The sequence below is a fragment of the Opisthorchis viverrini genome, assembly GCF_000715545.1.
Source record: "Opisthorchis viverrini unplaced genomic scaffold opera_v5_556, whole genome shotgun sequence".
In the NCBI taxonomy this organism is placed as follows: Eukaryota; Metazoa; Platyhelminthes; class Trematoda; order Opisthorchiida; family Opisthorchiidae; genus Opisthorchis; species Opisthorchis viverrini.
Genome location: NW_008752215.1, coordinates 124,115 through 141,967, shown reverse-complemented (window position 1 = coordinate 141,967; position 17,853 = coordinate 124,115). Strand labels below are relative to the sequence as shown.

General features: G+C 44.6%; 1 protein-coding gene across 1 annotated transcript; it reads right to left on the bottom strand.

The window, feature by feature from the left end:
• Positions 1 to 2,322: 2,322 nt before the first annotated feature.
• T265_11702 (hypothetical protein) lies at positions 2,323 to 15,269 on the bottom strand (the record flags this gene model as incomplete). Its single annotated transcript, XM_009178423.1, has 6 exons — positions 2,323 to 2,526; positions 4,843 to 5,057; positions 5,813 to 5,873; positions 7,204 to 7,373; positions 14,736 to 14,929; positions 14,977 to 15,269. The coding sequence occupies 6 exons, from the start codon at positions 15,234 to 15,236 to the stop codon at positions 2,422 to 2,424; spliced, it is 1,005 nt and encodes a 334-aa protein (XP_009176687.1).
• Between the last annotated feature and the right edge of the window lie 2,584 nt (positions 15,270 to 17,853).

Here is a 17,853-nt window from a genome sequence, read left to right as displayed (position 1 = left end):
ATATATATATGTAATACACTACTCATAATGTTGCTGAAAATCCGTCGACTGCCTACGACCATGAGGCGGCCTGGTGCAGCACATTCAGTTGCCTGGAAACATCAAAAAACGAGAGATTCAGCTGGGTTCCCGGTGAGTCTCTCGCAAAACCAACTTAGTTTGCAAATGAGTGTAGTTCTCGTATTTCGTGCAATTTGGTTTCAAGTAGAACGTAAGGTTGACGAAAAACCCGGGGACTGCGCCTACCTGATGAGCCCCAATAAGGGCGAAACCGGTCGTGGACTGTTGACGAATTTTCAGCAACCTTATGAGTAGTGCATTAGAAACGAACATCTTCATTCTTATGACCGATTTCCCTAGCTGAAATTTCTTTTCAATGAAAATCGCATACTTTGACACACCTGAAGGTGTGTCGATATTTGACTAATTTGATTGGTTGATTAGTTGAGCGAATCAGCCGAGAAATCAAGGTCAGTCCTCACTTGTATCATTCTGCCTCATTCTGCTTCTACGTGTTCTATTCTACAGACTAATCAACCAAACCCTTCAGCGAAGGAGGAAGTTCGATTTCCTATCAGAATTGTGGACGTCTCTCAAATCCAACTCGCGTCCGTTCATCGCTCTTTCAGCATCAGCTAGCGCTTACGACCTGTAATCGCTCATGCTACATGGGAACGTGATGCTAGTTGAATACAAGAATCATTTCACTGAGGATCAATTCGATTCGTACAACATAAAAAATCGTTTCAAGCATAGACATTCTAATCACCGAAAATGAGACCTTCGGCTAAAGTAAAGTACTAATAATAGACTTCACAAGCTTCAGCGAAAAAGAGGGAATCGGTTTTCGAAAAAGTTTGGTGACAATCGGTAGATTTATTGCTGGGTAACGTTTCGCTTTTGACACAAAAGCTTCGTCAGGTCAAGTGGCCAGGTTCCGAGGTTGGTCGAGATTTAAGGCGGAAGGAGAACCAATCAGCCAAGTCAAGTTAAATCGCTGTTGGGTGTCGGCCGAGGGATTTTAGTGTGTTAGAGTGGTTGAACAAGTGTTGGGTCGGTGGGGAAACCTACATGTGTTTGGGTCCTGCCTAGGGTCTAGTTCTTAACAGTTACCAAATAAAACCTTCATGAGAATCCAATGAAAGGTTGGCTTACGCAGATGAATGATCACGATGGAACTTCTGTTAATAACGGGTTAGCCGACCAAAAACGCAGACGGATAAAGAGCTTACAGAGGAGAAAAACGACTTTGAAAGTTGGCATTTTTTGAGTCTGTGAAGTGATAAATGCGTAAGAATGGCACTTTATTTATTTACTGTAACAAGTTGAATGATAGGAATGTCAAAGACATACAAGTACACGCGATAGGCGAAGACCAATAAGAAAACCGTATCTCTTTCTAAATGAAATGAACTCTCTAAACTCTAAACTCTCTCTCTACTGGAGACGCAGTACACTACTCATAAGGTTGCTGAAAATTCTCCGACAGCCCACGACCGGTTCCGCGCTTCTTAAGGCTCGTTAGGTAAGTGCAGTCCACGAGATTCCGTCAACCTTATGTTCCACTTGAACCCAAATTGCACTGCATTAGCTAAATACACCCATTTGCAAACAAATTTTTGGTTTTTCGAGATACTCACCTGAACCTCACCGGCTGAATCTGTTGTTTTTGTAATGTTATTCCTCAAACGCATGTTCTGCCCCGAGGGCGACCTAGCACGATATTCGTCAAATCACAATACACTGTATTGATATAATGTGTTAGTCATAAGGATATTAGTAATCATTCATTAGCCCGAGACCGGTTCCGCCTTTCTCAGACCTCAGCAAGTGGACACAGTCCACGAGTTACGCTCAACCTTATATTCCACTTGAACGCAAATTGCAGGAAACTTGACAAATACATTTATTTTCACAAGTATGTGTTTTCGCGTGAGACTCACCTAAAATCCAGCTGAGGCTCTCGTTTATTTTAGTGATCTTCAGCTGGAGTTCCGGACACGCCAAATTGGCGTGCGAATGCATCAAACTGTCAAATTTTGTTCAATCCGGACTCAAGTAAAACAAAAGGTTGAGGGAAACTCGAGGACTTCGCCTAACTGATGGGCCTCAAGAGGGAGAAAACCGGTCGTAGGCTGTCTAAACGTTTTCATCAAAAGGTGGTAACACCGCGACTAACCGCGGCGAATCCGAGGTGCATATTAGCCTTTCAACCGTCGTTCATCACGTGAATACACCTCCTATCAACCACTTTCTGTCAATACCACGTGATCGTTTCATTTCCCCTCTCAAGCCAGCCCCGGGAATATCCCATGAAAACCTCAATAATATTGTTCGATTCGTTTTATCATAACACAGATGAATATGGAGAGGGGAGCAGAATTTTTGAAAGCACGAGGGAAATCCTCAAGCTGGGACCTTTCACAGTTCCTCATGATTGTCCAATACAGTGCCGTAGTTGGTAGCCTGACTGCTTACAAATAGATCTTGCTTGTCCAGGATTTCTTCCGGAGTGAGGACGTCATCCTAGAAGTAAGGGGGAAAGCAGGCAAGTTGCAGATTAGGTAAGGTGTTAGAAGACAAACGTATCATCTAAATTTGATTTTGCGGTTCTGATTGTTTGCGGGGCCTTTGTATTGTTCGCCGTCACTCTCATTTGAACAGCCGTTCGCCTATCCTGAAGGAATTATTCAGGTGATTTCACACAGAAAGGTGAAAGTGCTGGACTCATCAGCCCGTGCCGGGGATTGAACTCCGGACATGGGATGCGAGAGTGTCACCACCACTCCACCAGCGCACGCTGGACTCACCTGAATTTTTACTTTCGAACAGATGAGCATGTTCACGCTTGAGAGATGTTATCGGTATACCTGACTGCTCGAACGGCGACTTAGTTACTGTCCTAGTTTTGACGATCGATTGATCCGCTTGTCACGAATTCCCAATCAGGTAGCGTTTGAAGAGTCCTCCTTATACCTTAACGCTATCATCCAGATGAGGGAATACTGTATTTGAGTTTCGTCCCTATTGGAGCTCACCAGAAATTCACACCCTTGTCTGAGCGGAGGCTCGACCCCTGGAAAGTCAAACATGTGGTGTGAGTTGAATGCAACTGATTTATGGTGACTGAACGGGCGAACTTGTTCACTTTGAGCGATACGACTGACCCAGTGAGGGTCTTGTTGATATCGATCCCCGGACCCCCTGTCAGTGCATCCCAGTCAGGCAGCATCATCGCTCTCTGAAAGTTGACCGACAGTTTTTTGTTTCAGATTGATAATCGGTCAACAGAATTTGCATTCCAGCAAAATGGAAGAAGCTAGTTCTACCGTTCAGGCGTGAAAACCTTTGACAGTTCAGATGTGATAAATCGGCGAAGACGGACACGCGGTTGGGACAGTGGTAAGAGTTGGCCTCATATGTCACAGGTACCCCTGTTTCAAACTCCAGCACGATCAAGGATATGCACTGCTGATGAGCGACAGTGGGGTGCTTCTTCCCTTTGAATTGGACTCAGCAAAGTGATTTCCCCAGAACAGGAGTAGGACTGTCCAGATAAGAGCTTTGTAGATGAGAATTTATCCTTCAACCCCTCTACTAGTGAATGAATGCATCATCTTGTTTCTTGCTTGAAGTAAGTAAAAATTGCGGCAGTTCTGACTTCATCCAGGAAACATGAGGAATGAGATCTGGAATAAGATCTGTCGATACAAACTGTTGACAAAAACGTGAGTGCACAAAGTAGGGTTGATTGCCATTTCGGAGGGGCCAAAAACGTGAGTGCACAAAGTAGGGTTGATGTCAAGACTATTTGTTGATTGCCATTTCGGAGGGGCGTGGCGCTCATCATGCGGTTTTTTCGCAAGGCTCCGGTTAAGGTACGACCGCGGAGTCACTTTACACGTTCAACTGATCTCCTCATGTACTAGTTTATCACGCTTGGATGGGTCTGGTAGTGACAAGAACAACTTGGTCGATCTCACTTCCCCCTAAAATCCACAACGATCTCTGCAATCAATTTTTTATGTCAGTCAGCACTTTGGTCAGTCGCCGAGCTCACAAAAGGGGTTGGAAGAAAGACTCACTTATACTAAGATCAATCAAGGAAAGCATGACCGATTTTCAACTCGGGGACAAGCTTATCCTTCTACATGATGTACTCTTATCACTAAGTGGACGAGTTTCATTCCCGACTGAATCGTTAAGCTGTAGCACCCTTTCGATACCTAACTGCCATGCCACTCGAAGGTTGCACGAGGGCTGGGAGGCCGCCCAAGCGTAGACTGGGGAAGTCGCGAGGCAGAGGTCGGGTTCGAACCACGGACCTTCCGGTCAGTAAATTCGCACTCTAACCACTTTGGCCATCTTGCCCCATTCCCGATTGAACTCCAGTGTTAAATACACATTGATCTTAGTGTCACTGACCATCATCGTCGTCAATAAATAAACCTGAATGGAGTTTCAAGGTCACCAAGGGCTGCGTTAGGCAGATGACAAGTCTACCACGCTAAGTAAAAGTTTGAGTTTCCATGAGTTTCAGATGAAGACCGTTAGATGGGTGGCCAGCGAGCAGTTGAATAGAAAAGATCTCCATCTGGCTGGCGAAACAGAAGCGCTGAATTCGGAGATCAAGCAGTAAGGTACATTGCGTCATAGAAGAGATATTAAGCTGAGTTATCAGTCAGCTGAAAGTGCCTATCTCCCTATATCTGGAACAGTTCAATCGTATTCATGTGTTCCAGGTTTAAACTGACGTGAAAACCCTTTCAGATTCCTACAGACGCAAGTAACCGACTCAAGGCAAATCAGTACAGTAACAAACACATAAAGGAGTACGGTTACCTTGTCAACGTCTGCATGATAGAATAAATGTTGCGTTTCCGCCTCGACTGGATCGTAACCAGTTGGCATCACCCATTCACCAACTTCAGTGCGATCCATGAAACCGTTGTGGTCGATATCCCGGTGTTTCTGATATTGATCCCGCTCTCTTGCCACCCAGTCCGGTTCCGGCTCCCCATCAACCAATGGGGTCTGGTAAGCCCGAGCAAGATCATCTGAAACGACGGGCATCGTGATCAAGCACCTTTAAATGCGCATGTCTAAATTTAATCTTTAAATTCTAACTACTTTTACCTTCCAAGTAGCAAGGAAAATCAAATTTTACAAGCATCTAAGTACAATTCCTGCAAAAGGGTGGATAATTCCGCCGAACTTGGTTTGAAACCATTACAAAAACATCTGCTGTCACCGTGTTTCATTTAAAACAGTAAAAGTGAGTATGACAGTCTTGTGGCTTTATTTGCTGCACAGAGGACCTAAACGCACTGAAACGAATTCACTCAAGGCACAAGAGTTAATTAGCACAGCTTTTGTGCTTAGAAGTTTTGGGGTCGGTTAGACAGGGGAGATGTTTGAACGACTCAGATTAAACTAAACTTCTCACAGCCCGCACGAAAAGTCAAGAATGCAATACTTCTTCTGTTGAATTGCCCTCAATGACGAAATCTACTCCAGTAAACAGAACACAATAGCCTGTCAGAAATTACATGGGTTGACGGCTAATTAGTTGCCAATTTCACGACAGTACTCTCAGCGAAGAAGACTCGCGCTGTTTCATTGCCGGAATTACCCACTATGATCTTCTAAAACGTAGAGAAACCGAATGGAAGGACTAATTAGCCGTCATGATGTTTCGTAGAAGAGCTATTGATGTACTAATTTGCCAAAAGAGTGAGTTTTGTGATTGGATTTGGTGAGTCTAGACTAGAACTCTGTGCGTCATTTCTACAATGGAACGCTTAAAATTTACCAAGATATTCTTTTTCGGAAACCTGTCCATTTCGGTCGGTATCAACCGCTTCCAAGAGTTCCTGGAAAAAAGAACACAAGAGCGGTCTTCAAGTGCACATATTTAAAGAAAGACAGGGCGTAATGCACTACTCATTAGGCTGCTGAAAATTCCTCGACAGCCTACGAATATCGTAGCAACCGAAACATGAGGTCGCCTGGTGCAGCACATTCAGTTGCCTTGAAACATCACAAACGAGAGATTTACGGGAGTTGTTGGTGGGGTCCAGTGAACTCCCGCCGTCAAACCAAATTTCTATGCAAATGAGCGTATTTCGCTAGAGGACGCCTTGATGCTTGAAAACATAATGCTTTCTGATAGGGTAATCTATTCCACAAATTCAGGACTCAAGATTATGTTTTTCAATTGGATTTATTTATTCGAATGTCATGTTTCCCATTTATTGATTGCACACATCTCCGATCAACATGGCACCCCGGTACTTGCTTGCTGAGCATCGATCGGTGCCGCCCAACGTTTTGATATTTTACTCACTACTGCTTCCCAATGAAGTAGTGTAATATTAGGACAGTTGATATAATAACCAAAAGCCCTAAGGCGTAAGCCGAATTACTCCAGCCGTTGATCAGGTGACAGTTGTTCTCAACATCACCAGGAGATATATCCAGCTGAATACTGAAGACACCCTGTACTATAGACACTAAAAATTTGAAAGCCAACCTCTAAGCTCAGCAAAGATTCAACTGCTGCCTGATCAAAAGCTAATTAAAGTACCAGACATTCCTAGACTGATTCTCAGCTTCCCAAATTACTAATAAATAGTTTGAACCATGTAGCTCGTTGCGTTTCAAAGTTGGAAACTGTGCAAGCCAATCCGCTACCTCATAGCAAAATAGTGAACAGAGAATGTGTTAGGCGAGATGTATGGATCCGCATTCTTGAGATTTGGGGCAGTTTTACCACGCCTTCTGAATCTGGAGATATGAAACCTTTAGTTTGATCTGTTGTTTGCCTCAGTCACGGAGTCCCCAATGTGCGGCTGAGTGATGCGCTGTTGCAAACAATATCTCCCCCGATATTTAAACGTCAAAGGACTCCAACGTGACCGTGTATCGTGCTGTTTTTGACCATAGCAATCTTCCATATAATAATATCTGTAATCAGTAAGCTCACAGTTGATCCCACCAGCTTCCGCGTACAGCACACTGATTTATGCCTCAAACTGACTAGGTAAGCCTCGGAAGAGGCCAAGAAAATATTGGTGTTCAATAAGTCCACATACAACGGTTGGTTACGAGTGGTAAACTTAACCTGGATGGCTCAGATGTTCTCAGTGCTTGATATACAAGTTGCCTTGGTTCTTACAGAGTCAAGGTTTACACCGAACTTACGTCAATCACAGCATCACGCATGTGTGCCTTGTCTTCCGGATTGAGGAAGTCGGCAAACTCATCTTTCGTGAGCGCGTTGTCCTTGTCCAAATCCGCGGCATCCCAACGTCGTTTGTCTTGCTTTACCACCCTTCTATACGCATCTGCAGTCTCCACGTCTTTCAAACGATCTGCAATTCGGGAAACGAAGTTAGCAGTATTGTCATTTCAGTGCATTCAAAAACGCAGAGATCATTTATTCCCAGGGACTCAGTCTGTGCCAAAAGCCTAGAAACACTGTACAGCCGTTCCATCCTTACTGGGAATCCTCAGCAGGGCGCATCTCACGAAACTCCACTAGGGAGATTCCAGGTTCGTGGGACACTGACCGTGTGTGTGTGTGTGTGTGTGTGTGTGTGTGCATCACTGCACCGACGCTACCACCCATGTTTGTACTCAGTCTGCTCGACCAATCCTGAACTTTCCTGCAGTAGTATCCATAGTGGTCACATGATCAATCAGAATCACAGCATTCATCTCGAAAGGGATGACCGCAGTTCAAACCGCCGGACAACCCTTTCGCTTACCATCATCTGGTGAGTACTTTGACGCTGCGAAATTGCTGATGCCACAAATGTGAACATTTAGGTTTTATTGTATATTTTCGCTTACTTACGTAATTGTTATATCTGACTGATGTTCCCATTCCAATGTCTGGTGCCGGGAAAAGACTCGCCGATAAGAAATACAACAGCTGTATTGCGGACAAGCGATTGAGAGTGCGGGATTGCGACAATACAACGGCCTCAAGCTATTTTATTGTAAAAAGACCGTCTGATCTTGGTCCAACACGGTCTGGCTTTGATACAAGGCTGTCACGCGCCGCATACCAAAGGGGCTTGTCTGTCTGGTGAGCATCCAGCAGAGTTGAGGGTCTCAGTAGATTTCAAGCATTCAGTGGGCACTTCCAGGAATCTAGCCCTTCTGAGTATAGCACCCCAGACTTTTGAATTCTATTCTTTCTCTTGATATCTGGAACCTTCAAACCTAAGGATGCCTCAGACATCGGAAGCCGAACAACAGAGACTTCTACTTTCAGCTTTACAACAGGACTTTTGTAAAAACACACCCCGTCTGGTGCACCAAGTTCGGGTGCAATACTAACACCTTTGAAACTGAAGTTCAAATCAGGGGATATAAGCCTGGAGACCTTCCACAGGGTGGGAATAGATTCGGCACCAAGAAACAAAAGGAACATCATTCAATCGTCTACTTTGACCTTGTGTGCACGTGGTCAAACCTTAAAGAGCCACTATCAATGTGATTGGGTAGAGCGGAAAGGCATCTGTCCAATCACTATTCAGTATGACCACTAATGTACGTAAAACCTCACTCATGAACCAAAAGGTTAGTGCTACTAATTGGTATTTTGTTAGAATTATCAGGCGTCGCACCTTGGGGCCACTTTTGAGTTGAGTGGAATCCTCAAACCAAACATGTGTCCAAAAATAGATCGTTTTAGATCTAACAGCTTGGGAAGGTAGAACGCATGAATGTACTACGCAGTTCACACCCGTATCTCTCATACTCCTACGAATGTGACCTACTTGATAGTGCTGACTCCAATTAACTTTGATTATGCATTCAGGACCTGAAAAGAATTTACGAAATTTGAAACAAAAAGAGCATCGTTGTCCAGGTGACACCTAAGTAGAGTCCCCCTGATTGGAGGTAGGTTTCCAAACGAAATTGCTTTGACTTATGCAGATCCCACAACCACCTGAAACCGATCGATAAAATTTACCGAATCGTAGAGAAATAACCGATATCTACATTGTGAGATTCCGCGCGGAACTTTTGTCCACCGGCATGATATGTGCGAACCTGATCGCGATGAATACAGATGCGGATACCGTGGCACAAACGTTCACAAAAAGTTTACAACAATTAAAGCGTACGATCCCGTGCTTTTCAGAACCTGCCATAGCAACAACCTCAGTTACCTATGATTTTACAGCATCTGCAGTGTGTTCTCGATTATGCCAACTCTGCTGTTTGTTATACGCTTCAGAATGGAATAAGACATACCACCAAAAGTCAACACAAACGAACCACTAAAGGTATTCTACTCAGGATCAATTGGGGTTAATGGAAAGTTGGCTGCAGATAGTGTTATCGTGCACATCTGTCGATCAGTATCCAATGATCAACTCAACTCAATTCGCATGCTATTGAAACTAAAGGACCGGCCGATAACTGAAGAGACGGCGATGATTACTTATCTTTGTCCAATTAGCAGGCGGTTATATGCGCATACGCGTACTTTTTGGGACAAAACGTCGATCATCATCAGCATCATCATCATCATTGTCAGCTGTGATAAGAGCGTACTTGCCGTACGGTGGTTGTAGCTGCCACAGTTTCGTTCACAGATGATTCTGGGAGGTGGGGTAGGTAGCCGCGCATTGGAGGCGAGAGCTGATAAATTAGGAGGAAATACAGCACAGTAGGTGGGCTGTTAAGTGGGGGTAATTGTGAAGGGAACTATGCATTGAAGGCAATGGCCATTGAGGGCGCGACCATGTCTACCGGCCGATAACTGAAGAGACGGCGATGATTACTTATCTTTGTCCAATTAGCAGGCGGTTATATGCGCATACGCGTACTTTTTGGGACAAAGCGTATAACTAGTCATTATCATCATTATCACTGTCAACTGTAAGAACCACGTACTTGCCGTACGGTGGTTGTAGCTGCCACAGTTTCGTTCACAGATGATTCTGGGAGGTGGGGTAGGTAGCCGCGCATTGGAGGCGAGAGCTGATAAATTAGGAGGAAATTCAGCACAGTAGGTGGGCTGTTAAGTGGGGGTAATTGTGAAGGGAACTATGCATTGAAGGCAATGGCCATTGAGGGCGCGACTGGACCATGTCTGACAATGTCTCCAGCCATTGATGTGGCCCTTCTCGGGGTCCCCATCCAAGAAGACGGCGGTGACCAGCGCAGCTGAGCTTGCTGGTAATGGCTTTCACACTTCACTGCCAGGTCAATGTTTGACCTCCTCTGGCTCATTTCCACTCTTCAGGTGCAAAAATGAACTCTTCGAGGAAATCGGTCGACTGGCATACACAGCACGTGTCCAGCGCAACCGTATTCTAGTACTGATAGTTAATCAGTTGGCAGTTGTGCTGATACACTTTTTGCAAAAATTAGTTCATATCCGCTTCGGGAATTTGTGGCAGTTGATTTGATTGTTCTTTTTAGAATCTGTGTTGCTTTGTGCTTTGGTTATCCTTCTTCTGATTGCTTCGTATTACACTGTGAGTAGTGGTCACCAAGTGACATTTTTGAGCGAAAATCTGACCTGAGTGAGTTCGTATACGGCATATATTCTCTGAATGCACCTCAAATCGTTAAACCGCTCTTTTGAAGCATCCACCTGTTTATACGTGGTGAACTCAATGCTGACCACAAGATTTCAGCATAACTGTTGATAGTTCTTTGACTCATAACCTTTATTTGTTTGTTTGTTTTTTTCATTTACCTATTGTGAGGACGATGTGGAAGCTACTTTGGAAGAGTTAGGTAGCGCAAGTTCCAAAACCGAAAGATTCTCGAATGTAAGGACAAAGCAAACCCTGCGGCGAATCTAGTGAAAGTTTTGGTCTCTTGTCAAAATTGACTGGAAAACAACACAAGTTTGAAAACATTGCCAGTATACTACAGGCTTTAAAGAACTTTTTGGACTGTGGCACATCAGTACAAATGTTCGGGTTGAATAGAACGCACCGGTCTTTAGTTGTAGATGCCTACGAGCAATCTGAACCAGGATAGCTGGGTGTCTTTCACATCCAGCGACATCGCAGTGCTTCGGAGCGTAGCGTTCTTCAAGGAGATGAAGACGCTTGAAATGTTCTGTAGGTTTGATGCTTGGGGTCGCAGCGATGCGTGTTTTTTAAGGATTCTGCGATAAACCTGTGAGTTCAGTGAATAGGTGAATTCTCGTGATCTGTCTAAGAACGCACGCGTACCGGCGGAGACCCGAGCGGTTATCGAAAATCAACCTAGCCTATCACTCGTCTCCTTACACAGTGGAATTTCCCCGTTCATCTGGTTCGAATCTCAGCCTCGCAGTTTGTCGCGATGCTATTAGCCAGAATCAGCTGACGGACGCACAAACAAGTGCGTGGGGTTCTTTTCCACTTGCCCACTGATGTGTGCACGCCCGTGTGTGTGTGCGCGCATCTAATGGGCAAGCCGTCGGGAGATGGGGAAGCAGGGCACACGCTGCACACCGATCGATAGCAGATTGCATACGTGGCACACAAAAGTGCCACGTGGAAATGTCGGTCACCATTTACAGTGTCCACGTCAGCAATGGACGGAAATCAACGTGGCCATGCGTTCACACTTTCAAGTATTGATCAATTCATACCCAGACGGCGTTTAGCTGGTGATGATTATCAACTGAACCGATTAAGGAATCAGTCACGTTATTTGTCATCGAATTATAGCCGGTTTTCATACACAGATTCACAAGCGCTCTTAGTTAACTTTCCACGAAAGCGGATAAATATTCTGGATGCTATCGTATTGACGTTTGTTCGGCCAGCACCCGACTTCCCGTGGATGGATGAATGATCATATGTTCTTAACGTCTCAAATCATTTCAAGAAGCACCTAAGTTGAAGATGTGTTTGCTCTGCACTTAGTTAAGGACCGTTTGAAATTTCAGACGTTTCGGTAGGCCGCTGAAGGCAGCCTAGTGATACCAATTATCTGTGAGTAGCTCAGAAGAGGAATAACTTCACGAAATGAGTGAATCATTCATCTGAGAAGTCATCACTCGAGGAGCATGTGAGTGGTGATCAGAGATGATATGTCATACCCCTTTGAGAACTGATCACTCTGCTGATTGGCTGTTTATAGTCGGACGATTAACGGGAAGTGGTGTGCTCGGAACTCTCCTGGATTTCGTGAGACTCGCACTGATGATCACTCCGAATAAGGACTAATCGGCTATGCACTAATTCTAGGTTTGCTGGCCTAATTTAACGACGATGATTAAAACATTATCAATCTGAAGCAAAATGGAATGAACACCGTTGTAAATAAGTGGTTTTTTATGAAAAGTTACATCAAGAATTATTCCCACTCTTTCTTACTCTGACGTGTTCGATCCCGAACGAAGTCACATTCAGGTCATGTTGAATCTCTCCCTTTATTTTCTATTTGGTTACATGCTAATTCAAGACACGATCAGGGTCACTACTCCGCAAAATTTATTGAAGTACGAAAGACCACCGATTTAACAAACCTTGGAAGGACATTCTCCTGTTATTTTGTGAGACTAAAAAAGGGGTGCTAGCCGATGTCACTTGCAGCATCTAATAAGTCCATGTTCTGTGTACCACTCAGAAGCTATTCCGTCGGTCCGCTTTATGAGTTGGGACAAACGAATTTTTTCTGGCACACTGATGCCAACGTATGAACTGCTAAACAGTACGTACCTAATGCGATAATAAAAGTCCAAAAGCACAAAATTGTCATATATGTATAAATCGCTCAGCTGTAACACCCTTTCGGTGCCTAGCTGCCATGCTACCCGAAGGAAGCACGAGGGCTGGGATACTGCCAGATTGCCCAGGCTTAGACAGAGGAAGTCGAGAGGCACAGGGGGGAGGGTTCGAACCACGGACCTTCTAGTCAGTAAATTCACGCTCTAACCACTTGAGCCATCTCGCCCAAGTAACTCTCACGCAAGAATAGAGCACCATAGTGACCGCTTTTGCATCGATGAAGAATTACCAGAAACCATTCATGTCAAATCGGCTGTTGTTACGTTATTTATCGATTATCATATTAGTTCGCTTTCGTGATGACTTGATCCTGATAATTACGTGGCAACGCTGCCTTACCTATCCGTTGAAAAACTGGCTGTTCGGCTGTCCCCATTCTAGGGATCGCATCTACTTCGCGTTTAAAATCACCCAGATGGCAGATCACTGACGAAGAAACTGTGAGGTAGGTCTTCATCGAAACTGCGCCCCGAACGAAAAACACCTGAACGATTCTTTTTCCCCGTGAGACATGAATCCACAATATTTAGGAAGTCACCTTTAACCAGATGGTGCAAGTATATCGAAAAGTAGGATTCAGGGGGTTGACGAATTATTTCTGGACAGTCTGTCTCAAGAACCGCCGGAATCCATCGGCTACACTTTTCCTGTGTAACCGTAGAATATTCCCTGCTTGTTCACGTTTTAGAGCAGCTACTGACCCCGTTATGTGGTTACTTTTACGGACCACTGTACTATTGTATTCCACAAGGTCGCCGTCGGGTGGAGCATATGCTTGCAAGTTTGCCAGCTGAGGAACTCCCGGGAACGAAACAGCAGATACTTGTTCATTATTTAAAGGAGGAAAAATCAGGTTTAACTTTACATAAAGGAAGACTACCTCACAAGGTTGCTCAAAACTTCTCGACAGTCCACTACCCGTTCCGCCCTTCTTGGGGCTCATCAGGTAGGTGCAGTTCCCGAGTTCTACCTGGATCCAAATTGGACTGTTTTCGAGAAATACACTCTGTCTTGTTCACATATCCCAAGCTACTCGTGTATACTCATGACAGAATCGTACTACCTTTTCCAATAACAAGTAGATACATTAAAACAGGGGATCCGCAAATAAACCTGGTGTCTTTTGTACAAGCGTTATTTCAGTCGTACTTGTGTATGCATGGTTCATCGAAATAGCAAGTCTCTTAGACATCAGTGAAGGTCTCGGCCCGAAGAGGTTTCCGTGATTAGTGAAAGTTAGTTAAGGAAAAAGAGTGCACTCAATGTGAACTTTGTGTTTTTGGTTATTCAAGACTGTTTCCCGATCATCTGCTTATATTTGATGCACAATAGTTAGTGAACCTGACATTGCTCAGTTTTTGGCCGCCACTTGTTTTCAACGTTGAACTTCTCATTGGTCAGAACCAAACGGAAATTGCTATTGGTTAGTTCCAAACAATTCCTTCTCTTGTCTCAAGGTCTGCTGATTAGGGCACAATAGTGGCCTAATTCCGAGTAGTTAACTGGCATTTGAGTGCATTTCAGTCGCTGTACATTACCGAAATGCGCTCGAACTGTCACCCCAGTGTGTGGCTCAAAAAACTCTGCCTTGACGGAGATATTCATGTCAAAAACAGTAATGGTAGCTCCATTTGAAGACGACTGCCTTCAGATCTTGCAGGTTCGAAACTCCATGACGTCGAACGCTCACTGTCGATTATGTCGAATACTAGTTAAAACTCAAGGTACTCAGATAAGCCTCCCACACCGCCTCAGCAATTCGCTACAAGGGTACTTGAAAGTCTTCACAGTTAGCTCATCAGTTGCTCACCCAAAATGGATCGACCACATAAGTGCAAAAAGTTCGACATTCCCAACGAGGTTTCCCAGTGGGAACAGCGGTCCTATACTAGCAAACCTTTCAAGATCCCACTGAACAGAGCATTCGGAAAAATGCTTCGTAATCGTATCGTCACAAACACAGGTATGACTCACCTTCCTCTTTTCCATAAGAAGCTTCGACATACACTTCCCACGGCAAGGGATTCAGTCCTTGTTGGTTGACTTCCGACCAGCGTTTTTCTGTCACCTGCTGTTGTCCAACTTTAGCCACGTAGGCAATCCACTCCCTCATCTCTTTCTCCGTGACCCTTCCATCTGCGTCCTTATCAATTTTTCGTATGATCTCCCTGGGAAATTTGCGTCCTCTTACAAAAAAATTGTCCTAGGAACTTACTTCAACTTCTCCCTGCTTTGCTCCGGTGTGAGTTTGGAGTATTCCTTGGCAGTCTCACTGCCCAGAAAGGCGGCATGATCGAAATTCACATCATGTCGACTTGGGTCATCTGCGAAATGTTCCACCTCTTCTCTGCTCTGTCTCAGTGTGTTTGAAGAATAAAATCTCTGAGCATTACTCACCCTCGTTTCTGAATGAGGTTTTGCGAATACACCAACCAAAAGGCCCACTGCACAAACGAGCAACAGAAATCGCGACATTCTACGGCCGAGTTGGACACAGACAACTGGAAGCTGGGAAGTTGTGCTCGCCTATATGACTGTGACCAGCGCTTCTGATTGGACGACTATGTCTAGGCCACATGTACCTGATTGGTGCGTGGGTCATGATATCCGATGGACGAATCTGGTTACTGTCCAATAGGAATGCCAGATAAATCTGGACAGAAATGGAACCTAGGCCCCTGGCCAAACACGTTCACGCTGCTGGCGCAATGCCAGGATATTATTGGCTAGTAAGTATGCCACGCTGTATCAAAGGACGTGCGCATTCCCATTATCGTGGTGGCTGAATTGCTAACCTGATTACACAACGAGGTGAATTTTACGACAAGTCGGGTCACAGACAAGCTGTTATCGAAGCAGTCCAACTTGAATTCTGGCCAATCAGAAGTATCCTCCACAGTTAGGAGCAACCACCGTGTTGCAGCAAAGAATCTCAAGAAAAAAAGCTACAGGCTTTAGACTGGGACAAAAAGGACCATGGTGAAAACAGAATTGATAAACAGGACAGTGAACACTGTTGAAGCGGGGACACTTCTGTTCGTCCGTATGTGATAATCCAGGTGCGTCCAGCCTGCACTAGCAGAGTACTCGTGCGTTGCATGTCAGATGACCACAGTTCAAACCTCGACAGGGCCAAGGATACGTACTACTTAGGAGCTACAATGAAAGTGAATGTCGGATCCAGTCCTTCTCTCCTTTTAGGCGTACTATCGCGTCTGAATAAGGGAACGATAACACTGATGTGAGATGCCAGTTCTCCGAAACATCACTGAAATGCACAATCGTCCGGGTGTATCTTTCCGCTTCCGTTGAACGCAAAACAACCAAATTTTCAACGAGTGCCACACAGATCCAGTTGCCAAAGGTGAGCCTTGGATGCGGCGACAAGCAAAATATCTGGTTTGATCTGTTGCCATTTCAATGATATGAGGAGAGTTCCCTTTGAGAAGGTAAGCACTCATCAATGTTTATCAAGGTCACACGTTTGATTGATTTTTTTCTGAGGGCATGTGAATATTCAACACGCTTGTCCAATGGAGCATTATTCTCGTCTACGGATGCAGTGGATCCCAAAACATTTAACAGGGGCGTTGCAATTAGATTCAACCGGCCATCGAATTGTTCAACTGAGATCTCATCCTATCATCTGGGACAATCGAAGCTAAAAAACCTGTGAGGCACTGCAAGACGTTTGATCATTATTGAGAATCATCAGCGGTGTGCACCTCACGAAACTCAGGGGATTCTACAACTCGTGACCGGCTATTAGTTTGAACAGAAATGTTCTGACATGAGCCGCTGAACAGCAGTATGATTGACTGTCCCTTAGATAGCATACAGCGCCACTCCTTAAAATTGTCCTATAGTGACTGGTTCCCCCAGTGACAACCTCTCAAAAGGAAAATTTATTAATCTTCCGGAATCTCGAATGCAAGATTTAGGATTTTCTTACACTACTACTAGTCAATCAGTAGCTTAGAGGAAGAATAAATCTACAAAGTGCGTTTTGCTCTCATCTCAGAAGTCACCACTCGAGGAGCCGGTCAATACTTGACCATGAGATGTAGATTCCATGGTTGAAGGGTGAATGGTATCATCTCTTGCCTAAGTGTGAGTTAATCACACCATTGATCACCAGCTCATGGCCGAATAGTTAGGCGTTCAACTACTGGCTGGAAGTTCATGGGTTCAAAATTCCATGGAGCTTTGAAAAATGCACGCTAATCACGCTTCCCAACAAGGATGAAACAGCTGTACAGTGCTTCTCGGATCTTCATTTCTTTTCAGCTAGTGCGAAATTGTTGGACACCAGGAATGATCAAATGACGCGTACCTCGACTTCGACCGTTGTGCTTATCCGAGATCAGCGCCTGAAACACACGAGAAGCACAAGAATTCGTTTTGGATGACTGGGCTACACTTGCAGCACCGATTCACGTGAGCAGAAGATCATACCTTATGTAAAAAAAGGGTGGAATTGGCGCTGGATGATGGTAGAAATGTAATCTAGACAATTCATTCGGTCGTTTCCTACCAGTCTGTCATCCATTCGCAGTATCTGAACTGAAAGTGGGGCATCTCTCAAGGTTTAAATCTAAAGGCCACTTGGTCACGCTTGATTGCAGAATCACGATCGTCTGTAAACTCATGACATTTAATGTGCATTTTCCGTTTATCTAAGAAGAGGAAACCTGGGAATCGGATTTAATTATTACGAGTGGGCAAATGCTGAGCATAAAATCTTTATGCCTCGTCTCCCATTCCATTTCCAATACCTGTCCCGCAAACGCATGGTGGTTTTTCTTATTCAGACACGGAAAAGTTCAACATTCTTGCGGAGTTGATATTTTTCTTAGGAGTTGTGACTTCACCCTCCCTTGAGCAGACGACAATTTTGAGCCTTAGTTACCAACAGATACCCATAAATGTTCCCCGTTGGTGAGATAGAAATAGTGCAAACGAGAGACTCAGCTGGGTCCCAGGTGCGTTTCTTGCAAAACCAAATTTGGGCAATTTGATTGCAGAATTTCATCACCAATCGTGGTAACATCTTCAGTGCGTTGTTCGGGGGGCGTAGTGGCGCGTGGCGATG